This window comes from Plasmodium coatneyi, chromosome 11 (assembly GCF_001680005.1).
Source record: "Plasmodium coatneyi strain Hackeri chromosome 11, complete sequence".
Lineage (NCBI taxonomy): Eukaryota > Apicomplexa > Aconoidasida > Haemosporida > Plasmodiidae > Plasmodium > Plasmodium coatneyi.
The window spans coordinates 400453-420182 of NC_033566.1; the positions used below are offsets into that span (position 1 = coordinate 400453).

Below are 19730 nucleotides of genomic sequence, written 5' to 3' on the forward strand. Positions count from 1 at the left end.
CAGACATATAGCAGGCCGCATGACTAGCGATAAAACAAAAAAAAAAAAAAAACAGCTAGCGAAAAGTGGTACTCCAGTTAGCTATTTTTTTTTTTTTTTTTTTCCTTACTTCCTCCCTCATATGTCCATCCGAATGATATTCACAAAGTTGTAATACTTATCAGAACATCCAAGAATGCCGATCAAATCATCATTCGAAAAAAACTCCTGATTCAGTAAGGAAAAGGCTTTCCGTGCGTACAGAGCTATTTTAAAATGCTCATCATTACACTCGGAAACGAGCCTATTCACAAAATCGTCATGTATGCTACTCTGGAAATAATAGTTTATTGATATTTTTTTATCGTAAAGGATTAAGTCCTCCGATTTGTTAATATGAACCACATTGTCGTACGAAAATTTTAATGAATTTTGGTTTCTCTCGTAAAACTTCTGTTCGTACTTATTCAAATGCATGAATTCAATATTCTGGAGCAAATCACTGAAATGGATTTCCTTGAAAGTCGCGCTCAAATTATCCGTAGCGCTGTTATCACTGTTAAATTTTAGCAAATTATTATTTTCGATGTTGTCTCCTTCACCACAGATCGGGGCTAATCTGCGAAGTATATTTTTCTTAAACACTTTCACGTTTTCCTCATACGGTATAGGAAGAATCAAAAAGACATTCACCACAGCGTTGATAATTCGAGGTAGTCTTTCCTTCAGCTGTGCTATGGCATATTCATCGAAAAACTCCAATTTTATTTCTCTCAAAATTGTGTCAAAGTTGTTCATGCTACTGTTGATAGTGCTGGCACTTTTGAGGAAAGGAAAACCCTTCTCCTCCTCTTCAACCCCGACAGCGCAATCACCCGACTCCCTCTTTTTCTGCTCATACATACACAGATATATCAACATGTTCGAAAAGGCAAAAATGAAATATTTCAAGTCGTCTGAATTTTGGTAGATATAAAATATATCATTTAACCACTCATCGATGATGGAGCCCAATATATTTTCACTTACCAGAATGGTGAACAAATCCTGTATGTCCATAAAAATGTACAGAGAGAGGGACTGATAAATGTACCTCTTCTTCTGTAACATCAGCAACATTGTGTACTTGTGGTATTCATTCTCGGAATCGTTCAGAACCAAATTATCATTTATAAATTTCAGCGTTTTTAGTAACATTTTTATGTGTTCCCTCTTTTTGTCCTTCAAAAGAAATATGTTAAAATAAACTGTGTTTAGTAACTTAACAATTTTATTTTCCCTACTTTGGTTTACATCCCCGCAGTTGGTGTTCCCCTGAGAGGAGCCATTGCTATGTACGTTCTTGGTGGTGCCCCCACCACCATTGGGATTACTCCATTCATTTGTATTCCTTTTCATAGTACTTTCCTTATTCTTTTTCTTCCTCCTACGTTTTAACTTCTTCTTTTTGTTAAGGAAATAGTTTTTCATCTCCTTGTAGAAGAGAACTTCCCCTTTCCAACTTTCGCCATTCGTCTCCGTCTCGTACATGCTGTCGTTCAGTTCGCTTCTGCGAAATGAGATGTCGCTCGAAAGGCTCTTCGTGTTCTTATTTGAGTAGTTTTGCATGGTGTCTTCACTTGTGTGTGGATTTTTTTCATTTTCCTCCTCGTTCACCTCGACGTATACGCCCCCGCCTTCATCAGCATCTGGGTCATCCTCCGACGCGTCGTCCTCACCGTTGTCCGCACCATGACTCACCCCTTCCGTGCAATTCCCTCCCAAAAAGTCATCGTCCAGAAAAACAAACTCACCATTGTTGCAATCCCTGCTGGCGCCACTCATTTCGTCAAACTTACTAAATGAATAATTCGAAACGACATCGTCCATGTCGCTAAGCTGTGCACCGTCCTCCTCCTGAAGCAGCTCGTACGATCTGCGCAATTTGCCCCAAAATAGGTAGGTAAAAAATATTTTATTCTTACCGAGCAGCATAAACAGGTAGAAGAGCAAATTATTATACAAATACAACCCACATATGTGCAATGTACTATTGTTGCAAAAATGCTGTTCATTCAAGTTCTTCTCTGACAGAAGAATTAGCAGCAAACTAATTTTTCGAAAAATTTCTACCAGAGAAATATTCAAACAATTAACACTGAATGGATTCTTTTCCGCCAAAGTGAAGAAGAAGTAAAGAACATCCCTCCTTATCACATTGCTGAAAAATTGAAACAGGTACACAGGAATGTTCGCTACCTTTTCCAACTTGGTTACTTCCCTCAGCTGAAATACATTCAAGCTCTTCGAAATAGACGCCACAGAGTACAAAAAATAAAACCAAAATATTTTATAATTGAATAAAGAATTCTTCGTAAAAATGTGTAGTATGTAGTATATCTCGTTTAGTATTTCCTCACACACCTGATTCTTCTTCACCGTCCTCACTATATTTTTAAAATAGGCGATGAATTTTTCGCCCTCTAGTACTTTTATTATGAGGACATCCTGTGTACTGCTAGCGTTTTTGTAATGTTCCAGAAAAAAGGAAAAAAACTTCAAGGCCCTCAAAAAGGATGAATGCTCCTTCTCGCTACCAGATATGGACGACGAAGTGGTGTCCAACAAAGACTCGTTCAGCAAATTGATAAACAAAAAAATGTTGTTGTTAATCTCGTTTTGGTAATATAGTGATACAAAATTTAAGAACTGGTTTAAATTCCTCACCTCCATTTTTTCTATATAGTATTGAAAATTATGATACAACACGTCATTGATAAAAAAGTCTGTGAAGCAGTTCACTTGGTTGTACAGATAACTGCTCCACATATTTATCTTATCGGAGGTGTAGTCACAAAGGGGGTTATCTTCCCCCCTTAGGTAGCTGAAAAAGTATCTCTTCTCATGATTCTGAGTCAGAAGGACGTTCACGTTGTCTTCATAAAACTCATTGTCACACGAATTGGATTCATTCTTTATGAACAAAATTAACAGTTGGAAAAATAAAAATGTGAAAATTTCTCTAAAGTCATTGTAGAAAATTTGCCTGGGAATCCCATACTTGTACATTAAATTAATAAGCGTATCGAATGATTTGAATTTTAAATGCTTCTCAAAATAGAACAGATTTATGAAGCAGAGGTAAAAGAAGAACTGCAAAACGTTTTCGCTGAACCTGGTCATGCTGCTGTATTCCTTTAACATCCACATGATTACTCTCTTCAGGTTATTCGAGTAGGGGTGAAATATATTCACCAGCATGTAGTTAAGGAAGAAGGACTTATCCCTGATCTTAAAGTCGGTCACAATTTGGTCAAACTTTTCGATCTCCTTTTCATCACTACTAAGGTGCAGTTTGTACTTCTTCTTGTTTTTGCAGTACTCCTCGATGTAGTCGTCGATTGTTAAGTCTTCCCTTTCGCGAGTTGTTCTGCCATCATGCTGGTCGAGGGGGGTGCCAGAAAAAGTGGGGGCCATGGAAGGCATGGAATTCGTATGGGAAGTGACACAGGTGGGAGTACCAACCCCCCCCAGTAACACCCCCTCATCTATAACACCCCGCAGTACCTTCATAATAAACGCCCATTTGTAATACACTAAAAACATAAACAGGGAAAAGTACTTGTACAAATTTATGTCGTTCATGATCAGGCAGCTCAAGTTTAAGTTGTGCTTATTCTGCATGCTGTACAGATCTTTGAAAATGAGTTCCTCCTGCGAATATTTATAAAGGGGCAAATTCTTAATGATAAAAATCAGGCTGTTAAATGTGTCACTGTTTAATAAAGAAAACAACGAAAGGTCCACCTTGTCCTGCATGTCATTTTCCTTCATGTGCTTCTGAATAATCTCAGAAATGCAGGAAAACACACTATTTATGTAAATGTTGTGATTCTTTGTTCTCATGCACATCTCTGCGTTAATTAAAAGGTCGCTCTTTTTGTAGCAGCTAATCTCCACGACGTCGTTGGAGAAGTCCATCTCCTTCTTCACAAACATGTCTGGGTAAAGCACGTGCATGTACTCGTTCTGGATAACTAAACAAGTTCGCAAGTGCTCCTTCACATTTGCGTCTAAGTAAAATATCACGTCGTAAAAATACTTATCCAACAACTCGCAAAACAGAAAAATGATGTAATTGACATACTTCTTCAACACGTTCTTCGATTTCGTGTCGTCGTAATAGTCAGACAGGTACTTTCCGAACAGCGGGATTTTCTGGAAGCAAATGATGTACCTCTCGAACTTTAGATTGTCAAATAGCAGGCTTTCTTCCTTTTGCGGAGATCCGTTCGTGAAGAAATTCTGCCAAGGGAGGGAGGGGAAAGCGGAAGCGATATGGTTAAGCGTAATACGAGGGTATACGCGAAGGTACACACTCAAGCGTACACAATGGCGTACCCATTTACGCCTTCCATCCTTACGTCGACGCACTCCACGTGGGAACTACTGCCAATGTGGACGAAGAGACAGCCTAAAAACGCCTCGCTCAAAATGTTCTGCTTCACGAACACCTGCAGATGGTCAAAGGAAACTATCATGCACAGATAGTTTAGCGACAAAGATAAACATTTATCCGCGAAATTCAAGTAGTCAGTAAAGTCTACCACGTATCTAATGTAGCAGATCAATTTGTCGTAGTGCATTCTTTCCTCCTCCGTGTAATTCGTATTGATAATAGCTTTCAAAATGAGAAGGGAAATTTTTTCAAGGAATATTATGTACTTATTTTCGAACTGTTTTAGCAGCGATTTCCACGTCTCATTCATTTCGTCGAAATAAATGGATCTGTACAAAAACATATTTAAAATTTTTAAGCACCACTTTTTCGACTTCAGCAAGATGATTAAGAATAGCCTATCTACATTGTGATCTTTGTTATTGATAAGTTCGCTTAAATTTTCATAAGAAGTTTCTTCCGTTATTTTGGCAACCGATATTGACCCCTTGGCAGACGACTCACCCGTGTTAGCAAAATAAAGTTTATGAACGTAAGCATCCAAATCAATGTCTAATATGTTCCCTATATTTGTGAATAATATTTCAAGTTCGTTCTGGATTAACTCCTCTGGCAAGCTGCTAAAATGGCATAGCAAAGTTTTATATAAAAACTTCACGATCCTCTTCACCATAAATGCGACATATATACTATCCACATAATTCAACAAAGTACATAGAAGTCGGTTAAAAATGGGGAAGAATATCCTTATTATGTCCTTAAACCCTGCTAACAAATTTTCACATGGTATTTTTAAAGCGCTGTATTCTCCCTTTTCTAGGAAGTCCTTATTGCTACTGTTTATATGCGAGATGAAGTAGTTGTGATATAGCACAGAATACGAATTGTTGTTCTGTGTCCTGGGGATGTACTTCTTCACCATTTTGTTCATTAAAAACATGAGGGAGTAGAAGTTTTGAAAGTGTATGACCACCCGGTGGGTGTTGCTTTCTCCGTTATTCCCCCCTTCTTTCATATTCTCCATTTGGCTAGACGCACCACGACACTTCATCAAATCGGTTAGGCAACTCAACGTCGAGTTGTAGTCACCGTTTATCACATTCACCAAGTCGCTACCACTATAAATAGAAATAAAATTAAAGGTGCTGAAAATATCGCCCAGTAAATTTCCCCACTTGAAGGGGTAATCTATCAAAAATAGGTTAAAAAATACGTCAATGAAATATAAGCATATGTTAAACTTCTTCATTTCTACGATGCTTTTGTGCCTTTTAAAAGATCTATACATATTTTTGTCAATGAACTCCAACAAGGTGGAAAACTTTTTGTCCTCATTACGGTTAATTACACACGAATTTTTTATTAGGAGCAAAATTTTCTCCTTCAAATATGCCCATTCTTTCTCGCTAATATGTTTCGAGACATTTTCGCCATTTTCGAGCAAGGCAAAATTTTTGGAAATATCTTCACTTAAAAATTTAATGAACAGAAAGTTGGCACCTGCATTGTCTGAATAAGTATTGTCTTCCCATTCCTGGTGGCCGCTACTCCACGTGTCCTTGCATATCTCCTCACTGCCTTTGCTATATATCAAACAGTTGAAGTTTTTTACTTCTTTTTTGTACTTATTCCTCTCATAATCCTTTATGATACTCTTTAGATATTTATTTACGTAATGAGAAATATAATTTTTCAAACATATAATCATCATCAACCTTGTGAAATGGAATTCCTCCTCCTCTTTCAAATGGGAATTATTAATAGCTTGAATTATCCTAACAATGTCTAAGTTGCTGTCCTTAAACTTTTTAGAAATATCATAACTGACATGTTTATCCTTTACAAGCTCGACAAAAATGTCCACATAGCGTTTTATTTCAACTTTACAGCTCGTTTCCGCGTCATGTTGGAAAATTGCACCTCCTTCCACATGGTTGGCGTCGAAAATGTTTAAGTCTTCCGTTTCGTCTACCTGCTCATGGTAGCTATTCAGGTCCACAAATAGCGTGTCGTTTATTTTGATATAATTTTCCATTATTCTTCAGCGACGTTTTTAAATAAAAATGAAGTGACAAACTTGCATTGAACTTTCGGTGATTCTTGCAAAGTTCACTTCAGGTTAACTTCCACAAATGAATCCAAGTTTAGTGAATTTTTAATGGCGTTATGCACTGCATCCTTTTTGCAAAAGAATTCATTTGTTATGTATTGTAATATGATCCATCTCAGCGTGCTTTTTTTTTTTCTTTATCCCCCCGCTGGTGCGTATCTTTGCATTTGTCTTGGCACTTACCCAGTATAACTACACCTTTTTCTTTTCGTGCGCATGTATGGTTGGCTGGTTGTTGTACAGGTTAGCTGCGAATTTTCTCTTTGTCTGTGCAAATGCTTGTGTACCCCATTTGTCTTTGTCCACTATATGCGATGGCCTACGCACAGTTTCTTCATGGAGGTAAAAAATATCTGTAAATTGTTTAATTAGTTACAGTAGCGTTGGAAAAAAAAAAGGAAAACAAGTTAAATAATGCCCGTAAACTTAACACCCCCCAAAAAATGAAATGTGTAATAAGCAATTCACAATATATCTTCAATTTAGTGTAACCATTTAAGCAAATTAATCACAGGGTTTTCCTTTTCCCCTCTTTTAATTTCTTTTACTTTTCCATGTTCTACTTTAATAAGCCAAGTTTTTTCAAATTTTCACAAGTGCTATGTTTTAAGACTTGCGTTGCGAAGTTTTATTCAGCCAATAAAATCATTACATATTTAAGATTGGCCACACGAGGGTTGCGCGCGCAAAGGGGTTTCCTTGGAGTTTATTCACTTTAGCACATTTAGCGTATTTTCTCTTCATTCATTTGTTTGCTCCTTTTAGTATTAATTTATTTATTTTATTATTATTTTTTTTTAATTTTTTTTTTTTTTTTTTTGTTCAGGCAAAAATATGTAACAGCGTAGCACAACCTTGCCGTTCAGACTAATACTTGGGGCGGGTTATTTTTCTTAAAAATGCATTTAAGTTTTCTTCTCCTTTTTGTTGGTGTTTAAGAAAAATAATTATAAAATGCTAGTATGTGCCTATTTAAAGAATATATGTGTAAAGGATGACATGTGCTAATAGTTGTAATGACAGCAATGTGAAAAAAAAAAAAAAAAAAAAAAACGTAGGACAATGAAAAATTGGTTAAAAAGAGGACATAAGAACAACAAAAACAAGGACAAAAACAAAAACGAAAAAAAAATACACAAAAAAATAGAGAAGAAGAAAAGGCAGAAAAAAACGAAAGAGAGAAAAAAAAATTACACACACATCGATAAATGAATACATGGATAAACGCTTTAAGGGAAATGAAAAATAACAAGCATATAATGACAAAAAAAAAAAAAAAAAAAAAAAAAAATTATGAACAGACACGGTATTAAAAATAAAAAAGAGAAAAAATACTAATTGGCTAGCTCAAATTTTAATAGCTTTTCCTTTGGGGGGCCACTAAAGTAAGAGGTCTCTATTTTGGTTTTCTCAATAACTACGTAATTATTTTTTTTGGGGGGGGGTAAAATTGTAAAATGTAAAAAACTACGGGCAGCTATTAAACGGTTGCGATTTTTTCTTTCTTCTTTCCCCCTCATTTTAATTAACACATTTTAAAATTGTCAACATTACGGTATTCCCAGTCCATTTTTATTCCTATGCTGTCATTTATGTGATTGCGGGATCGGTTCCCCTCATGGAAGATCAAAAATTGGCGTATGTAAAATTAATCGACAGAACAACTCCGTTTGGGTAAAGCCACTCACGTGGGTAAACTTACCAGTTAACTTTTAAAAGCACGAATTGCGTTTCCATTTCGCAGTTATCCAAATTGTCCCTACATGCCAAATGTGCCTACACACAAATTAGTAATGCGCGGATTTATTCGTTCAGACGATTTGTTCATATTAGCAACGGGTACCTTACACGCCCCTCATTCACTCATAGTGCGTATTCTTGGCACCTTCACGTTTTGCTGTTAAATATGTTGAGTTCGATTTCTTATTATTCCCAGCTGAATTGAAATTATTCGCAGCAACGCTACCCATTTCATTTCGTAGCAACACATAATTGTTTACGCTCTTTTTAGAGGCATAAAACGTGCCACTCGTGTGGTCCATGTCGTTTGAATTGTTTTGCTTACTAAACCGTTCGTTCAGCCGTTCACCAAAGGGCTCACCGAAGGGTTCCTCGTACCGATTTCCAAACCGGTCGTTTATCAATTTCGCGCTCCAGTTGTTCTTCTTATTATTGTGTTGCCCTATCGGTTGTCTATTCGACTTGTAAAACGTCCCGTTGTTCATTTCATTTTTCATGTAGTCATTCTTTTGGTCTCCAGCGTGATACTTATTCTTGTAAAACTCATTGTTGCTAGTGGGCTTCTTAGTGGTTATGTTACTACTGCCGAACCATTTTCCCGCTGGTCCTTTTTCGTAGTAGATCTTTCTGTTGAAGTTGCTATCGCTGGCTTTTTCCTCGCCTTGGTTGTTCTTATTGCGTGCGCTGTACTTTCTCACAGAGGGGGTGGCGTTTGCATCAGTGTTATTATCCGTGTTATATTCGGCGTTTGGGTCTGTATTTTCTTCCAGCTTTCCCTCCAACTTTTCGTCCTCGATCGAATTTTCGACCACTTCTTCTCCTCCTGTTCTACCCCAATTGTCCCATTTTTTACCCGAAGAAGAACTGAAAAAGGGTGCCTTGTTATTCTGTGGACCATTCTTGTGGAGCAACTGTGAAGGTCTTTTCTGCTGATTTGAGCGGTAATTATTATTTCTTTGATAGTACTTCTTTTCCCCCTGATGGGCTGCGTTGCTATTTAATACATGCATGTGATTTTTTGAACCCGAGAAATAATTACTCTTTCCAGGGTTATAACTATCTCCCACAGTGTTATCTACATGTTCGCCTTTATTTTTCCGCGTGGGGAACTCGCCCCTACCTTCGATCATCAGTTTCTTTTCATTTTCTATTTCCGAGTTCGTTTGAACATCCGTGTTGTCCTTACTTTCTGCAGCATCCTCTTCAGTGATGTATCGGCTTTCTAACGTTTCTGTCATTTGGGAGAGATTCTCATGGCTGTCCTTTTCCACATCACTGTTGGTGTAATCTTCACACAATTCGTATACTTTTATTTCCCCCTCAAATATTTCACTGTTATTTTTTTTCCCGTTCTCCTGATCCATGTATTTTTCTAACAGCTTATTATATCTGCCGTTCATCCAACATTCGAGCTCTTTAAAATTAGAAGAGAGGGTTACTGCGTCCGTGTTTCTACTCCTTTGATCTATTTTTGGGGTCCATATTTTTCTTTTATTTTCTGGGCCATTGGAATGGTTTTGCTTTTTGCCATTTTTGGGGTTCTTATCTTTCTCACTTTGTAATGAGTTTGTGTGATCCTTCATATCCACATTTGGTGCTTCGTGGTGGTATTCATTCCCGTATGTGGGTACATGACTTTTTGTGAAATCTCCCTGATGGGCAGTAAATTGCTTCGCTCGTCGTTCAATTTTTTTTACATGTGCGCCGCTTCCTTCTCCCTCCAGTTTTGGATAATCCTCCTTGTATTCCTTTCCCCTTATCCCCTTCATTACGTCTTTTTCGCCACTGTTATTAATCTTGCTTCGACCACTGTCGCTGATATCCTCTCTGCGGATAAAACTCCATTTATTTTCGTTTCCTATATGATCAGAATTACCACCATCGCTGATGCTCTCTTTTTGGTTTTCCTTACCATTATTGGTATGTGTGAGTTTAGTATAAGTCTTGTTAGCCTGGTCAATATTGCCGTGGTGTGAAGGACTACCCATGGCAGTGCTATTTTTCTTACCACCACGGGGTATATGATTATGTGTCTTTTCACCACTATTGTTGTACGTACCAGATGAAGAAGTATGGTTGACCGTGTGTATGACCTCTTTGTATACCAACTCGATGCTATTTCTACTGGCGTCTCCTTCTGTAAACACTTCAATGGAATCATTTTCCTCATACCCGTTGGTCTCCTTCCCTTTTGTATCGCCAATAATGGGTAAGTGTTTGCTATAATTAGTACTTCCGGTTTGCTTAATAAGCGAATTCACCTTTTTTTTACTAGCACCACCGTTATGGTTACCAACATTTGTGCTGTCATTTCTTTCAAAATAATTCGAGTCGTATTTCTTGGCGTATTTTTCCGCCACGTCAAATCGTGCGTCCTGCTTCACACCTGTTGATACTTTTTTGTTCTTAAAATTGTTTCTTCTAAAATTGAAGTTTTCGTTTTTTCCATTTTGTTCGTATCGCTCGTGCTGCTCATTTTGGTTCATCCAGTATGCGCTGTGGTTGTGGTTGCCCCCTTTCTCCCCATACTTGTTTGCGCTGCCCGTGGTATCTTCATTATTCCCATTACGAAAAAGATTCCTGTAGTTATTCATTTTATAATTGTTTGCGTTGTGGAAATTATCGTTCATTTTTACTGAGTTACCCATTTGGCCCGTGCCACCAACATTTTTGTATCCCCCGTTAACTGCGTTTCTATAGGTGTACGGGTTGCCATTTCTGAAACCCCCTTCATTTACCCTATGTGGCTCATTTCTACCATGACTGTTGTTGCTGCTGTTTGGGGAATTCCCCCTATGAGTGTAGCTCTTTTCATTTTTGTAATTTTCCCCGCTTCTAACGTAGTCCCCACTTGTGTTGCTATAATCCTCATTTTTGTCTATACAGCTCTTCCAACATTCGTCTCTCTTACTGTGGCCAAAAGTTTTGTAGTTCTCACTCTTTCTGTTGGAACTCCCAATGTTGGGGTTGTTCCTTCTTACCTCTTTCTTAAAGGATGTCCCATTTTTGGCATTATTTAACGCGGGGAACTTTTTGTAATTTCCATTTTTCTGGATCGTCACATTATTGCTCCTTGTATCCTCACTACTCTTTTCTTTATCCTTTTGGTATTCATTTCGCTTAAAGGGGCACGTATTCTTGCTGCTCCAGCTCGCTGTTCCGTTTACACTGGGCTTTATATGATCATTCGGGTGATCATCTTTTGGGCCCTGTTCAGTCTTTCCTCCCTCCTGGGATATTATGTCTAAATCATCCTTCATTACACCTTTACTTTTATTCATGTTGGTGCTATGAATGGGTTCGTTCTGTTTCTCTCCTTCCCCCATTGTTGCATTTTCCTTTTTGCTGCTGACGCGGTTCTCCATTTTGGCATTCTGCGCCTCTTCCACGTCATTATTGCTACCCTTTTGAGGAGAATTAAAAGGGGGGGCTTCCACGGAAGTGTCAACTTGTTTGTTGTCGTCATTTTCCCCTTTGGGTGTGGAACCCCATGAGGAACAACCATGTTGGTAATTATTATCTCCCCCTTTTGCGAAATTGTTATGGTTACACACGCTACTGTTCTTATCATGCGCGACACCTTCCGTGCTAGTCTTTACCGGGGTACCCCCTGCCGCACCGGTACTGCCTTTATAATGCACCTCCTCATTGCCTTTCTTCTTCGCATCGTCTATCGTGTCATCATCACTTTTAAAAACTGGCGCTGTTGTTGTGCCTTCTTTTAACACACTTTGATTAATGTTGACCTTGAACTTTTCACCTACAATTTCTTCAGAGGACCCATTCGCGTTATTGCTGTTTTTAAGCAGGTTAACCTTATCATCTGTGTTGATCAGATTGGTGGTGTAACATTCCTGATTGTTATGTTTGTTTTCCTTTTTGGCGTCATCGTATTTTCCTGTGGTTCCATTTTTTTCCTCTTTCTGAATGTTCATCTTTTTTTTTATAAAGGGGTCTTTTCTCTTTCTTTGCGTTTTTTCTTCTGTGCTTTTTCTATGTTCCTTTTAAAGTGAGTTTTCCCAACGCCGGGTTAAGAAGCATGTGCCGCTGCCTACGTGTACCTGCATGCCGAACAGTGTGGCATGCACTGAGGGAAGGGTAAACCTACGTCGGTGTTGCGTAAAGATGTGCGATGAGATGATCCAATAAATATCAGCATACACCCTCTCGTATTTTTGTAAGTGCCTTTTGCAGGTTCAATTTTTAAGGCGAAAAAAAAAAAAAAAAAAAAAAAATGGTTAAGGATAGCAGAAGGGCAGAATATAACACTTCTGTTTCACAAGTGTACAAAAAAATTATTCAACAAAATATTTTTACTTGTAAGGGATGTGTTTAAAAAAAAATTAATTCACGTGAACCTCTTAAGACATTCACTATGGCGACAATTACGAGTAAAGCGATGTTCAAAAAAAAAGGAGAAAAAAATTTAATAACTGAATTGAAAAAGTAAGCACATAAAAGTGTACACGCGTAACCATATGCTTGTCATATTCGCGAGGTACGTAAAGCAAAAGTGCAATACATACATACATAAATAAATGAATAAATAAATCGTCACAAAATGCCCCTTTTAAGAGTTCTATTTTTCCTTATAAAGGAAAAAAAGTCCGCTTTGGGAAGGAACACACTCGGTAGGTTTAAAAAAAACAAAAACGATGAGAACGGGAAAAACGATTCAGGAAAGATTACATCTATGTGCTCATAAACGGCAAAAAGGATCGCACACGACAAAACGCACGTATGTTTTGCATAAATGAAGGCGCGCCTCACCATGCAAGCAAAAAGGAGCATAATGTATATCACCAAAGAATGACATATACATATATATATTGGTCGCTTTAACGTAGTATTTTCCTATTTTCATCTTCCCTTTAACCTTTTTTTACATTCCCTATCTTTTTATGTTTTGCAAACATCCGTACATTTCCCCTTTGCATGCAACCCTTTTTTTAAGGTTAAATTTTTTTTTTTCCCTGTGTTTGGTTATATTGGCATTTATTTTTTGGATAAAAACACATAGGGGTTGTTAATGCATTTTGTTTTTTTTCTTTTTTCTCACATTTAGCTACATTTTTTTTTCGTGTGCCTGGGGCGACATTTTTTTTTAAAACATCGCTTATTGTTTATTCTTAAAAATATCTTCTTTTTTTTTTTAAATAAAAATACCGTTATTTTTAAAATACCGCTTTTTTCTTGTCCTTCCCGCCATTCATGGTGAAAAAATAATTTAACGAGTGAAAATGGGAAGTTACCCTTTTATCAACAATTTCGAAATTGGCTAATTCGGAAAAAAAAAAAAAACTCGTTATCTGAACGCATCCAAGATTCGAATTTTTTTTTAAGCGCCTTGCACACTGATTTCTCGAAAGTGTGAAGAGATGCCTCAAATTGGCAAATCACAGCAGGATAGAAAAGCTGATATTTTATTTTATCCACCACAAGCACATTAACTGCAGGCCCCATCATTACACTGTGTAGCCCCTGTTACACCTTTTTGCGCATCATTAATGTACTACGTCACTTTTCTGTAGAGAACAATTGGCTAACCATTCCGGATGATATTTCTAAAAAGTTTTACTTTGCAAATGGGCTAAACATTAAAACGGTCAAAATGAAAAAACGTGTTCAGTTTTCTTTTTTTTTTTCTGTTTCTCCTCCCCTTGCGCACACCTTCCTACTACGTTTAAAATGAGCAGGTTTATTACACCCTTTTTTGTTAGAATGCTTGGACAATGCGGTGCGGTAAAGTTCGCTCAACGTGATTGCCACGAGGCGGGTTTTGTATCTGGAAATGCCAGAGTGGAAAAAAGACACAAAAATGGGGACAAAAAATGGCACAAAAAATGCGCAAAATAGAGCGGCGCTCATGACAGATTTAACGAATTATTAAAGACAGGCCAGGGTACAAATGCGATGTGTGCACATATGCACGTACTTATAGCACACGCATTTGTATGGACACATTCGCGCACAAAGGATAAGACGCGAAAAGCGACTCCAAAAAAACATACGTTCAACAACATGCATCCAACAAGATACGTTAAACAACATAAATGCAACAATATACGTGTAACAAATTGGTGGGAAGAAAAAAATGTTTTAACTTTTGCCGAAAAAACATTTCCTTTTATTTTACGCATTTTTGCGCTTGTAAATGTATGTTCTTCTGAGCAGCTTTGGAGGGAGACAGAGAGAGATGCTTGGCATCTGGCGTCTTGTCCTCTTATGGTAGTGCTTCTTCCCAAACGAGTGCACACAATCTATGTATGGTCATGCATGTAAGTATGCGCATCGGCATATATATGCGTTTGGGGAAGCCTTTCAAAGTGCGCTCTCACACCTTTCCACGGCCTTCTAAGAATTCATCCTCCTGAAAATTTCCTCCTGTCGACTTTTCAAATCCACACTTTGAAAAAGTATTCTCGTTTTTTCAATGGTCTCCTCAAGATACTTGTGAACCATATCTGAGCTCCACTCGGCTAGCTGCCTTGACGTCTTGATATCGTCGTCGTCTTGGCTCTCCTTTTTCACTTTTGACAGGGCTTCATCCTCAAGGCGTGATATATTTTCGAACCCCACTTCCAAGTCGGAGTATATTGGGTACGCCTGTATGTTGCCTGAATGGGGGAGAGGGGGATTCCCCACAAGGAGAGACACGTGCACGGTGTAGCGGAACTGTGACAAAGGAACACGTTATCATGTTAGTACGTTAACACATGCAAGAGGAAAAAAAATAAATTAACGCACTCGCACTATGGATAATTTATCCCCCCATGCACGGCACGTTTTCGCGCGGTTACCCATTTCCCCCTCTAAGTACAACCTCCTATTCTTCGCGCTCTTTCTTTTTTCAAAAATTTTCTCCATTCCGATGTCATTTTCCTTCTCGACTTTCATATGCTTCGTCGCTAAGGGAAGGGGTGAGAGGATCAGGAGGGGAGAGTTTGTATAAATGGGTATGTTTTATTTTTTCGGGTCGAATTGTTCGGTTCCACGATTGGCCAGGAAGTATACCCTTGGGGGGAACCACACTCACACTAACCGTTTAGCCACTTCCTGTCATTCATTCTGATCACCTTTTCATTTTTTCTCTTATTTCTTGAGCTAAATTTCAGGGAGATTTTATTGTCCAGTGCTTTGGCGTCATTCGTTTTGATGACCTTATTAGACGCGTTCCTCGAGAGGGGCAAAGGCACATTGCCTACCTTACTACATTTGTCATCGCGTAATACATAAGTGCAGTTATTCACCTTCCTCAGATGGGGCTTCACTTGGTAACTGTTCATGCTTATAAGTTCTCTTCTTCGCATGTTGTTGTTCAGGTTTGAAAAGGACACCTTTTTGTTTCTCTGAATGCACGTATTAATGGTAATCCTCTTAAAATCATCTATTTCGTTACGCAGTTTATTTATTTTAAAGCGTAAATTTTTCATTTTGTCATTCCACTTATGACATAGCACGTCCATGGCGGCTTCCTCTAAGTGGACCTTTCTCGAAAGTTGGCTAGCGAAATGGGAAAATGACACATGGGTTATTCCAGGACAAAAAAAAAAAAAAAAAAAAAAACACACGTATGCTTGCCCAACTGGGAAAAAAAAAATACTACGTGGGGGGGGTAAACAACAATCTGCATATTTAGCCTTTTTAGAAAGATATTACTTTTACAATATGTGTGCCTTCACGGGGACAACGTTGAGAGAACATGTGAAACATTCTTTAGGAAACATCTCCACGTTGGTGATTGATTAATGGAGGGGGGGAGCTAACTTTATGATGGACAGGCATACGCATACTTTATTTTTTTTATTTTTATTTTTTTACACATGTACGTACACTGGTTTTACCTGTTGGTTATACCAAACACGCGCACATGTACTAGCGGGAGAATGTGTATCCACTTCACCAGACACATTTTCTTCGACGTGGCTTCTCCCCAGTTTAACTCCCCACCCTTCGAAGCAACTATTCCCAGGAACAATTCCTACATTTGTACTTCTGAACAAAGACATCACTGAGGCTACTACTATTTGAGGAACACGTGGAGGAAAAATTACTCTCAATGAGGAGTCGTTCCAGCACGATGAGGATATACGCATCGGTGGCTGCGTAATATATTTGACTCTCCGTTAGTGGCCTCCTGCTCCAGTTGGATAACTGCAATTGTTTATTTAATTTTTTGCCCAGAATTTTCTGGCATAAATGGCTTAAACTTTTAAAGTGAAGCTTATCAGTGGTGTTACTAGGACATACATTGATCCTTCCCCCGGAATTATCACCGTCCCCATGTTTCACCCTACCGTTGAAGTCGCGAAAGCTACTTGTTGTCACCTTTTTAAATAACTCAATGTCATTCGTCTCAATTATATTTCGATTGAACAGTTCAGCGGAAACGAGACTATCTTGACTGTCTGGAGGGACCCCACTGTGCTTGTGCAAAAATAGAGGGTCCTTCAGGTCGGTCACATTTAGGTAGGTACACACATTTCCATTTGATATGCCTTGAAAGAATTCATTTAAAATACGCACATCGCAGGGGAAGTTGTAAAAGAGCTTACAAATGAAGGGGTTTTCAAGTAGCCATTTAAAAAATGATTGAATTAAAAATTTGTAATTATAGTCCACCGTTAGCAGATCGATTAGGTAAATATGGTCCATTGTTGCCACTGAAATTAATGTGGCCTTTTGGTTTCTGTTCCATTCGACATCGATGCCGATGTAATACTTTTTTTTTTTCCCCCTCAAGTGGTCATTAATATCTTCTGCAGTTATTACGTCCTCACAAAATTGGGACGCGTAAATCCTGTCATCGTTGTATATGTTATCCATCCAGTGTTTTTCCTGACCCGACTTTATCGTTCCTATCAGCCTATTCAAACTTTCCACATTAGTTACCATTAAAATGTTTTTCATTTCTTTGGGCAGCTCATAGTAGTCACTGTGTGGATGGAGTGACTTCTTCTCCCAGGTGATGCAATTTCCGTCTTGAATGCCTTCACTGGGGGACCGCCCTTTGGCTTCTCCCTTCTCGGCTGCCTTACTTCTCAGTAGGTACTCCCGCACCGTCAGGTATCCCCAGTAGTCGGCAAAGAATCCTGCATAGGTTGGGCGGTGGAGTTATGAAGTGGATGTTACGTGGGTGAAGCAACGAAGTGGATGCTAAGCTGTGCGAATTACTCGGTGAATCGCCTCACCTGATGATTCATCCACGGATGTCAGCCACCGATAAACGTCCCTCTTTAAGTCATCACATTTGAGACTGTCCAAAAATAAAAAGAGGCAATTCTTGGACTGCGCTTGTAGTATGTACTTTAGCACAATCCTGCAGTTATAAGCGCTGTCTTCCTTAAAGGGGGAACTAAAACCGATATGCTCATCAGACAGAAACAAGGAAGCCAACTCAATTGCCTGACAGAAATACGCTCGGTCGTTTAAAAAGTGACTAAATAGATAGTCCACGTGACGAGCTGTTATGGCTTCCCTCAACAGGTGGCGATCAAAGGATAGGCAATCTACAATGTACAAGAATTTTTTATACTTGATAATTTCGCACATCAAATTTGGGTCTAACTTGTCTTTACTTCTTTCATTGTTTTTAAAAAAAAAACATAAGCTGTTTAGGACAATTTCCTGGATGAGGTTTTTTTTATTTTTCCTCAAAGAAGGGCTAACACATTTTACAATTTCATCGTTAAAAATGCAAAAAATGCACTCACCATGCTTTCCTTTTTCTGTGAAAATTTTGTGGTAACACCTGATCAAGTTGGCGTACACATTTTTTATGTTCTCCTTATACTCCTCTGCTGATTCTACATTTTTAGGATTCACAAATTTTAGAATGAAGAAAATTAAGTTCGCTGCAACGGCTTCGATTTCTTTGCCCTTACATAGGGGGGGAAGAATATCGTAAATTTCTCCCTTCACGTAGACCTTGTTGTTGGTGGAGTAACAATGGCTGCATCGCTGCCTGCTAGAGAGGAGGCCCAAATTGGCTCTCATAAAGGGGTTCCCCACTACATTTTTTAAGTAATTCCTTTTCCCATTTGTTAACCCGTCGAAGCAGTCATACACATGCAGTACTACACATTCCTCGCGGCGAAATGGTGAACTCGTCTTGCGCTCCACTTGGTCGGTGCTTCTCCCCCTTGGAAGCAGATACTGCGGTAGAATTCTTCCCTCACATTTGATCACACAAAACGGAGATTGCCGCTTCGCCTTCACTTTGATGCCCCATTTTCGCATATTTCCCAATCAGAACTATTCATAGCGAGGTTCTCTGTGTTTTATCATGTAACAGGATTTTACAAAAACTGTAGAGCCAAGCGAGGGGTACACAAAGAGAGGAACCTCTTTCGATTCCACTGTGGGTTATAACTGCGGGGAATAATTTATTCACATAATGGTGTACCCGCGGTTAGGTCACTTTTTTTTTTTAATTTTCAAATATGGGGTGAAAAAAAAGGGCACACGTATTTTTAGCCTACATGGGGCTAATCCAAAGTAACGAATATCGCACAGGACAGTAAGAACGACCAAACGGGATGAAACAAAAAGGCAACTTCGCACAAGTACAAATTATTCCTCAGAGAAACCCTCGCAGATGTTGTTTGTGCTTCGAACGTGTGTACACTAGTGATTGCTTTGTTCCGCTTCACCTGGTGCTTATTTATTTTTTTTTTTTTTCGTGACATTTATTTTTTTCCATCTTGACTATTTTTCCCACTTGCGCAAAAAACGCATTCCATTTTATCATTTTTTATGCATAACAATGGCGGCAATTCGTTTCCACCGTTTGTATTCCCATGCCGAACAGCTCACTCTCCATTTCAGCACATGATCCAAGAAGCTAGCAACATAAGTGAAGATTAAACGTTTGTTTTTAAGATGGCTCCTAATTGTTTTAAAAAAATTATGAACAAACAAACATAAAACTCAAAATTTTACATAATGAAACAAAATTGAAGCTACCCCCCTGGTGGAGGAAAAGAAAGACGGGAAAGCTGATCACCACACCATGGTGCCATTCCTTCGCTTCGTCATGTAGGGGGAGTGAAAACTTTTAATTAGGAAAAAGAAACTCAAAAGGATATGCACTGAGGGGTGGGCGGTACGCGCACACACAGCTGCAAAGTATAATTACAAATACAAACGGGTAGGAAAAAAAAGCACACACATGTATACACATACATATAAGTACAAATCGGAGGGGTTATATCACGGAAACGCCGGGGAAAGGCAAAAGTGGACAAAATAAACCAAATTATAAACACTTAAAAAAATAATAATTTTCTTAAATGCAACGGGGGGGGGATGCAATTTCGTGGGGGACAAATTCTCCCCGGCAAGGAATTTCCCCAAATGAGCCAATGCACTAAAAAGCGGTGTCACCTGCACGACGTAAAAATGTGCCCACATGGAAAGAATCCATGTAAATCTATGCACTGACAAACCTATGCAGATACAAAT

At 38.6% G+C, this 19730-nt stretch overlaps 3 protein-coding genes across 3 annotated transcripts; all 3 read right to left on the reverse strand.

Moving 5' to 3' along the window:
* Positions 1-117: 117 nt before the first annotated feature.
* On the reverse strand, positions 118-6452 carry PCOAH_00032650 (Uncharacterized protein; the record flags this gene model as incomplete). The annotated part of the gene is made up of 2 exons (XM_020060060.1): positions 118-4263; positions 4383-6452. The coding sequence occupies 2 exons, from the start codon at positions 6450-6452 to the stop codon at positions 118-120; spliced, it is 6216 nt and encodes a 2071-aa protein (XP_019915912.1).
* Positions 6453-8386: 1934 nt separating this feature from the next.
* Positions 8387-12202, reverse strand: PCOAH_00032660 (Uncharacterized protein; the record flags this gene model as incomplete). The annotated part of the gene is made up of 1 exon (XM_020060061.1): positions 8387-12202. One exon carries the CDS (start codon positions 12200-12202, stop codon positions 8387-8389), a length of 3816 nt encoding a protein of 1271 aa, XP_019915818.1.
* Positions 12203-14621: 2419 nt separating this feature from the next.
* PCOAH_00032670 (3'-5' exonuclease domain containing protein) lies at positions 14622-18506 on the reverse strand (the record flags this gene model as incomplete). Its single annotated transcript, XM_020060062.1, has 5 exons — positions 14622-14884; positions 15068-15175; positions 15310-15770; positions 16231-17359; positions 17459-18506. 5 exons carry the CDS (start codon positions 18504-18506, stop codon positions 14622-14624), a joined length of 3009 nt encoding a protein of 1002 aa, XP_019915672.1.
* Between the last annotated feature and the right edge of the window lie 1224 nt (positions 18507-19730).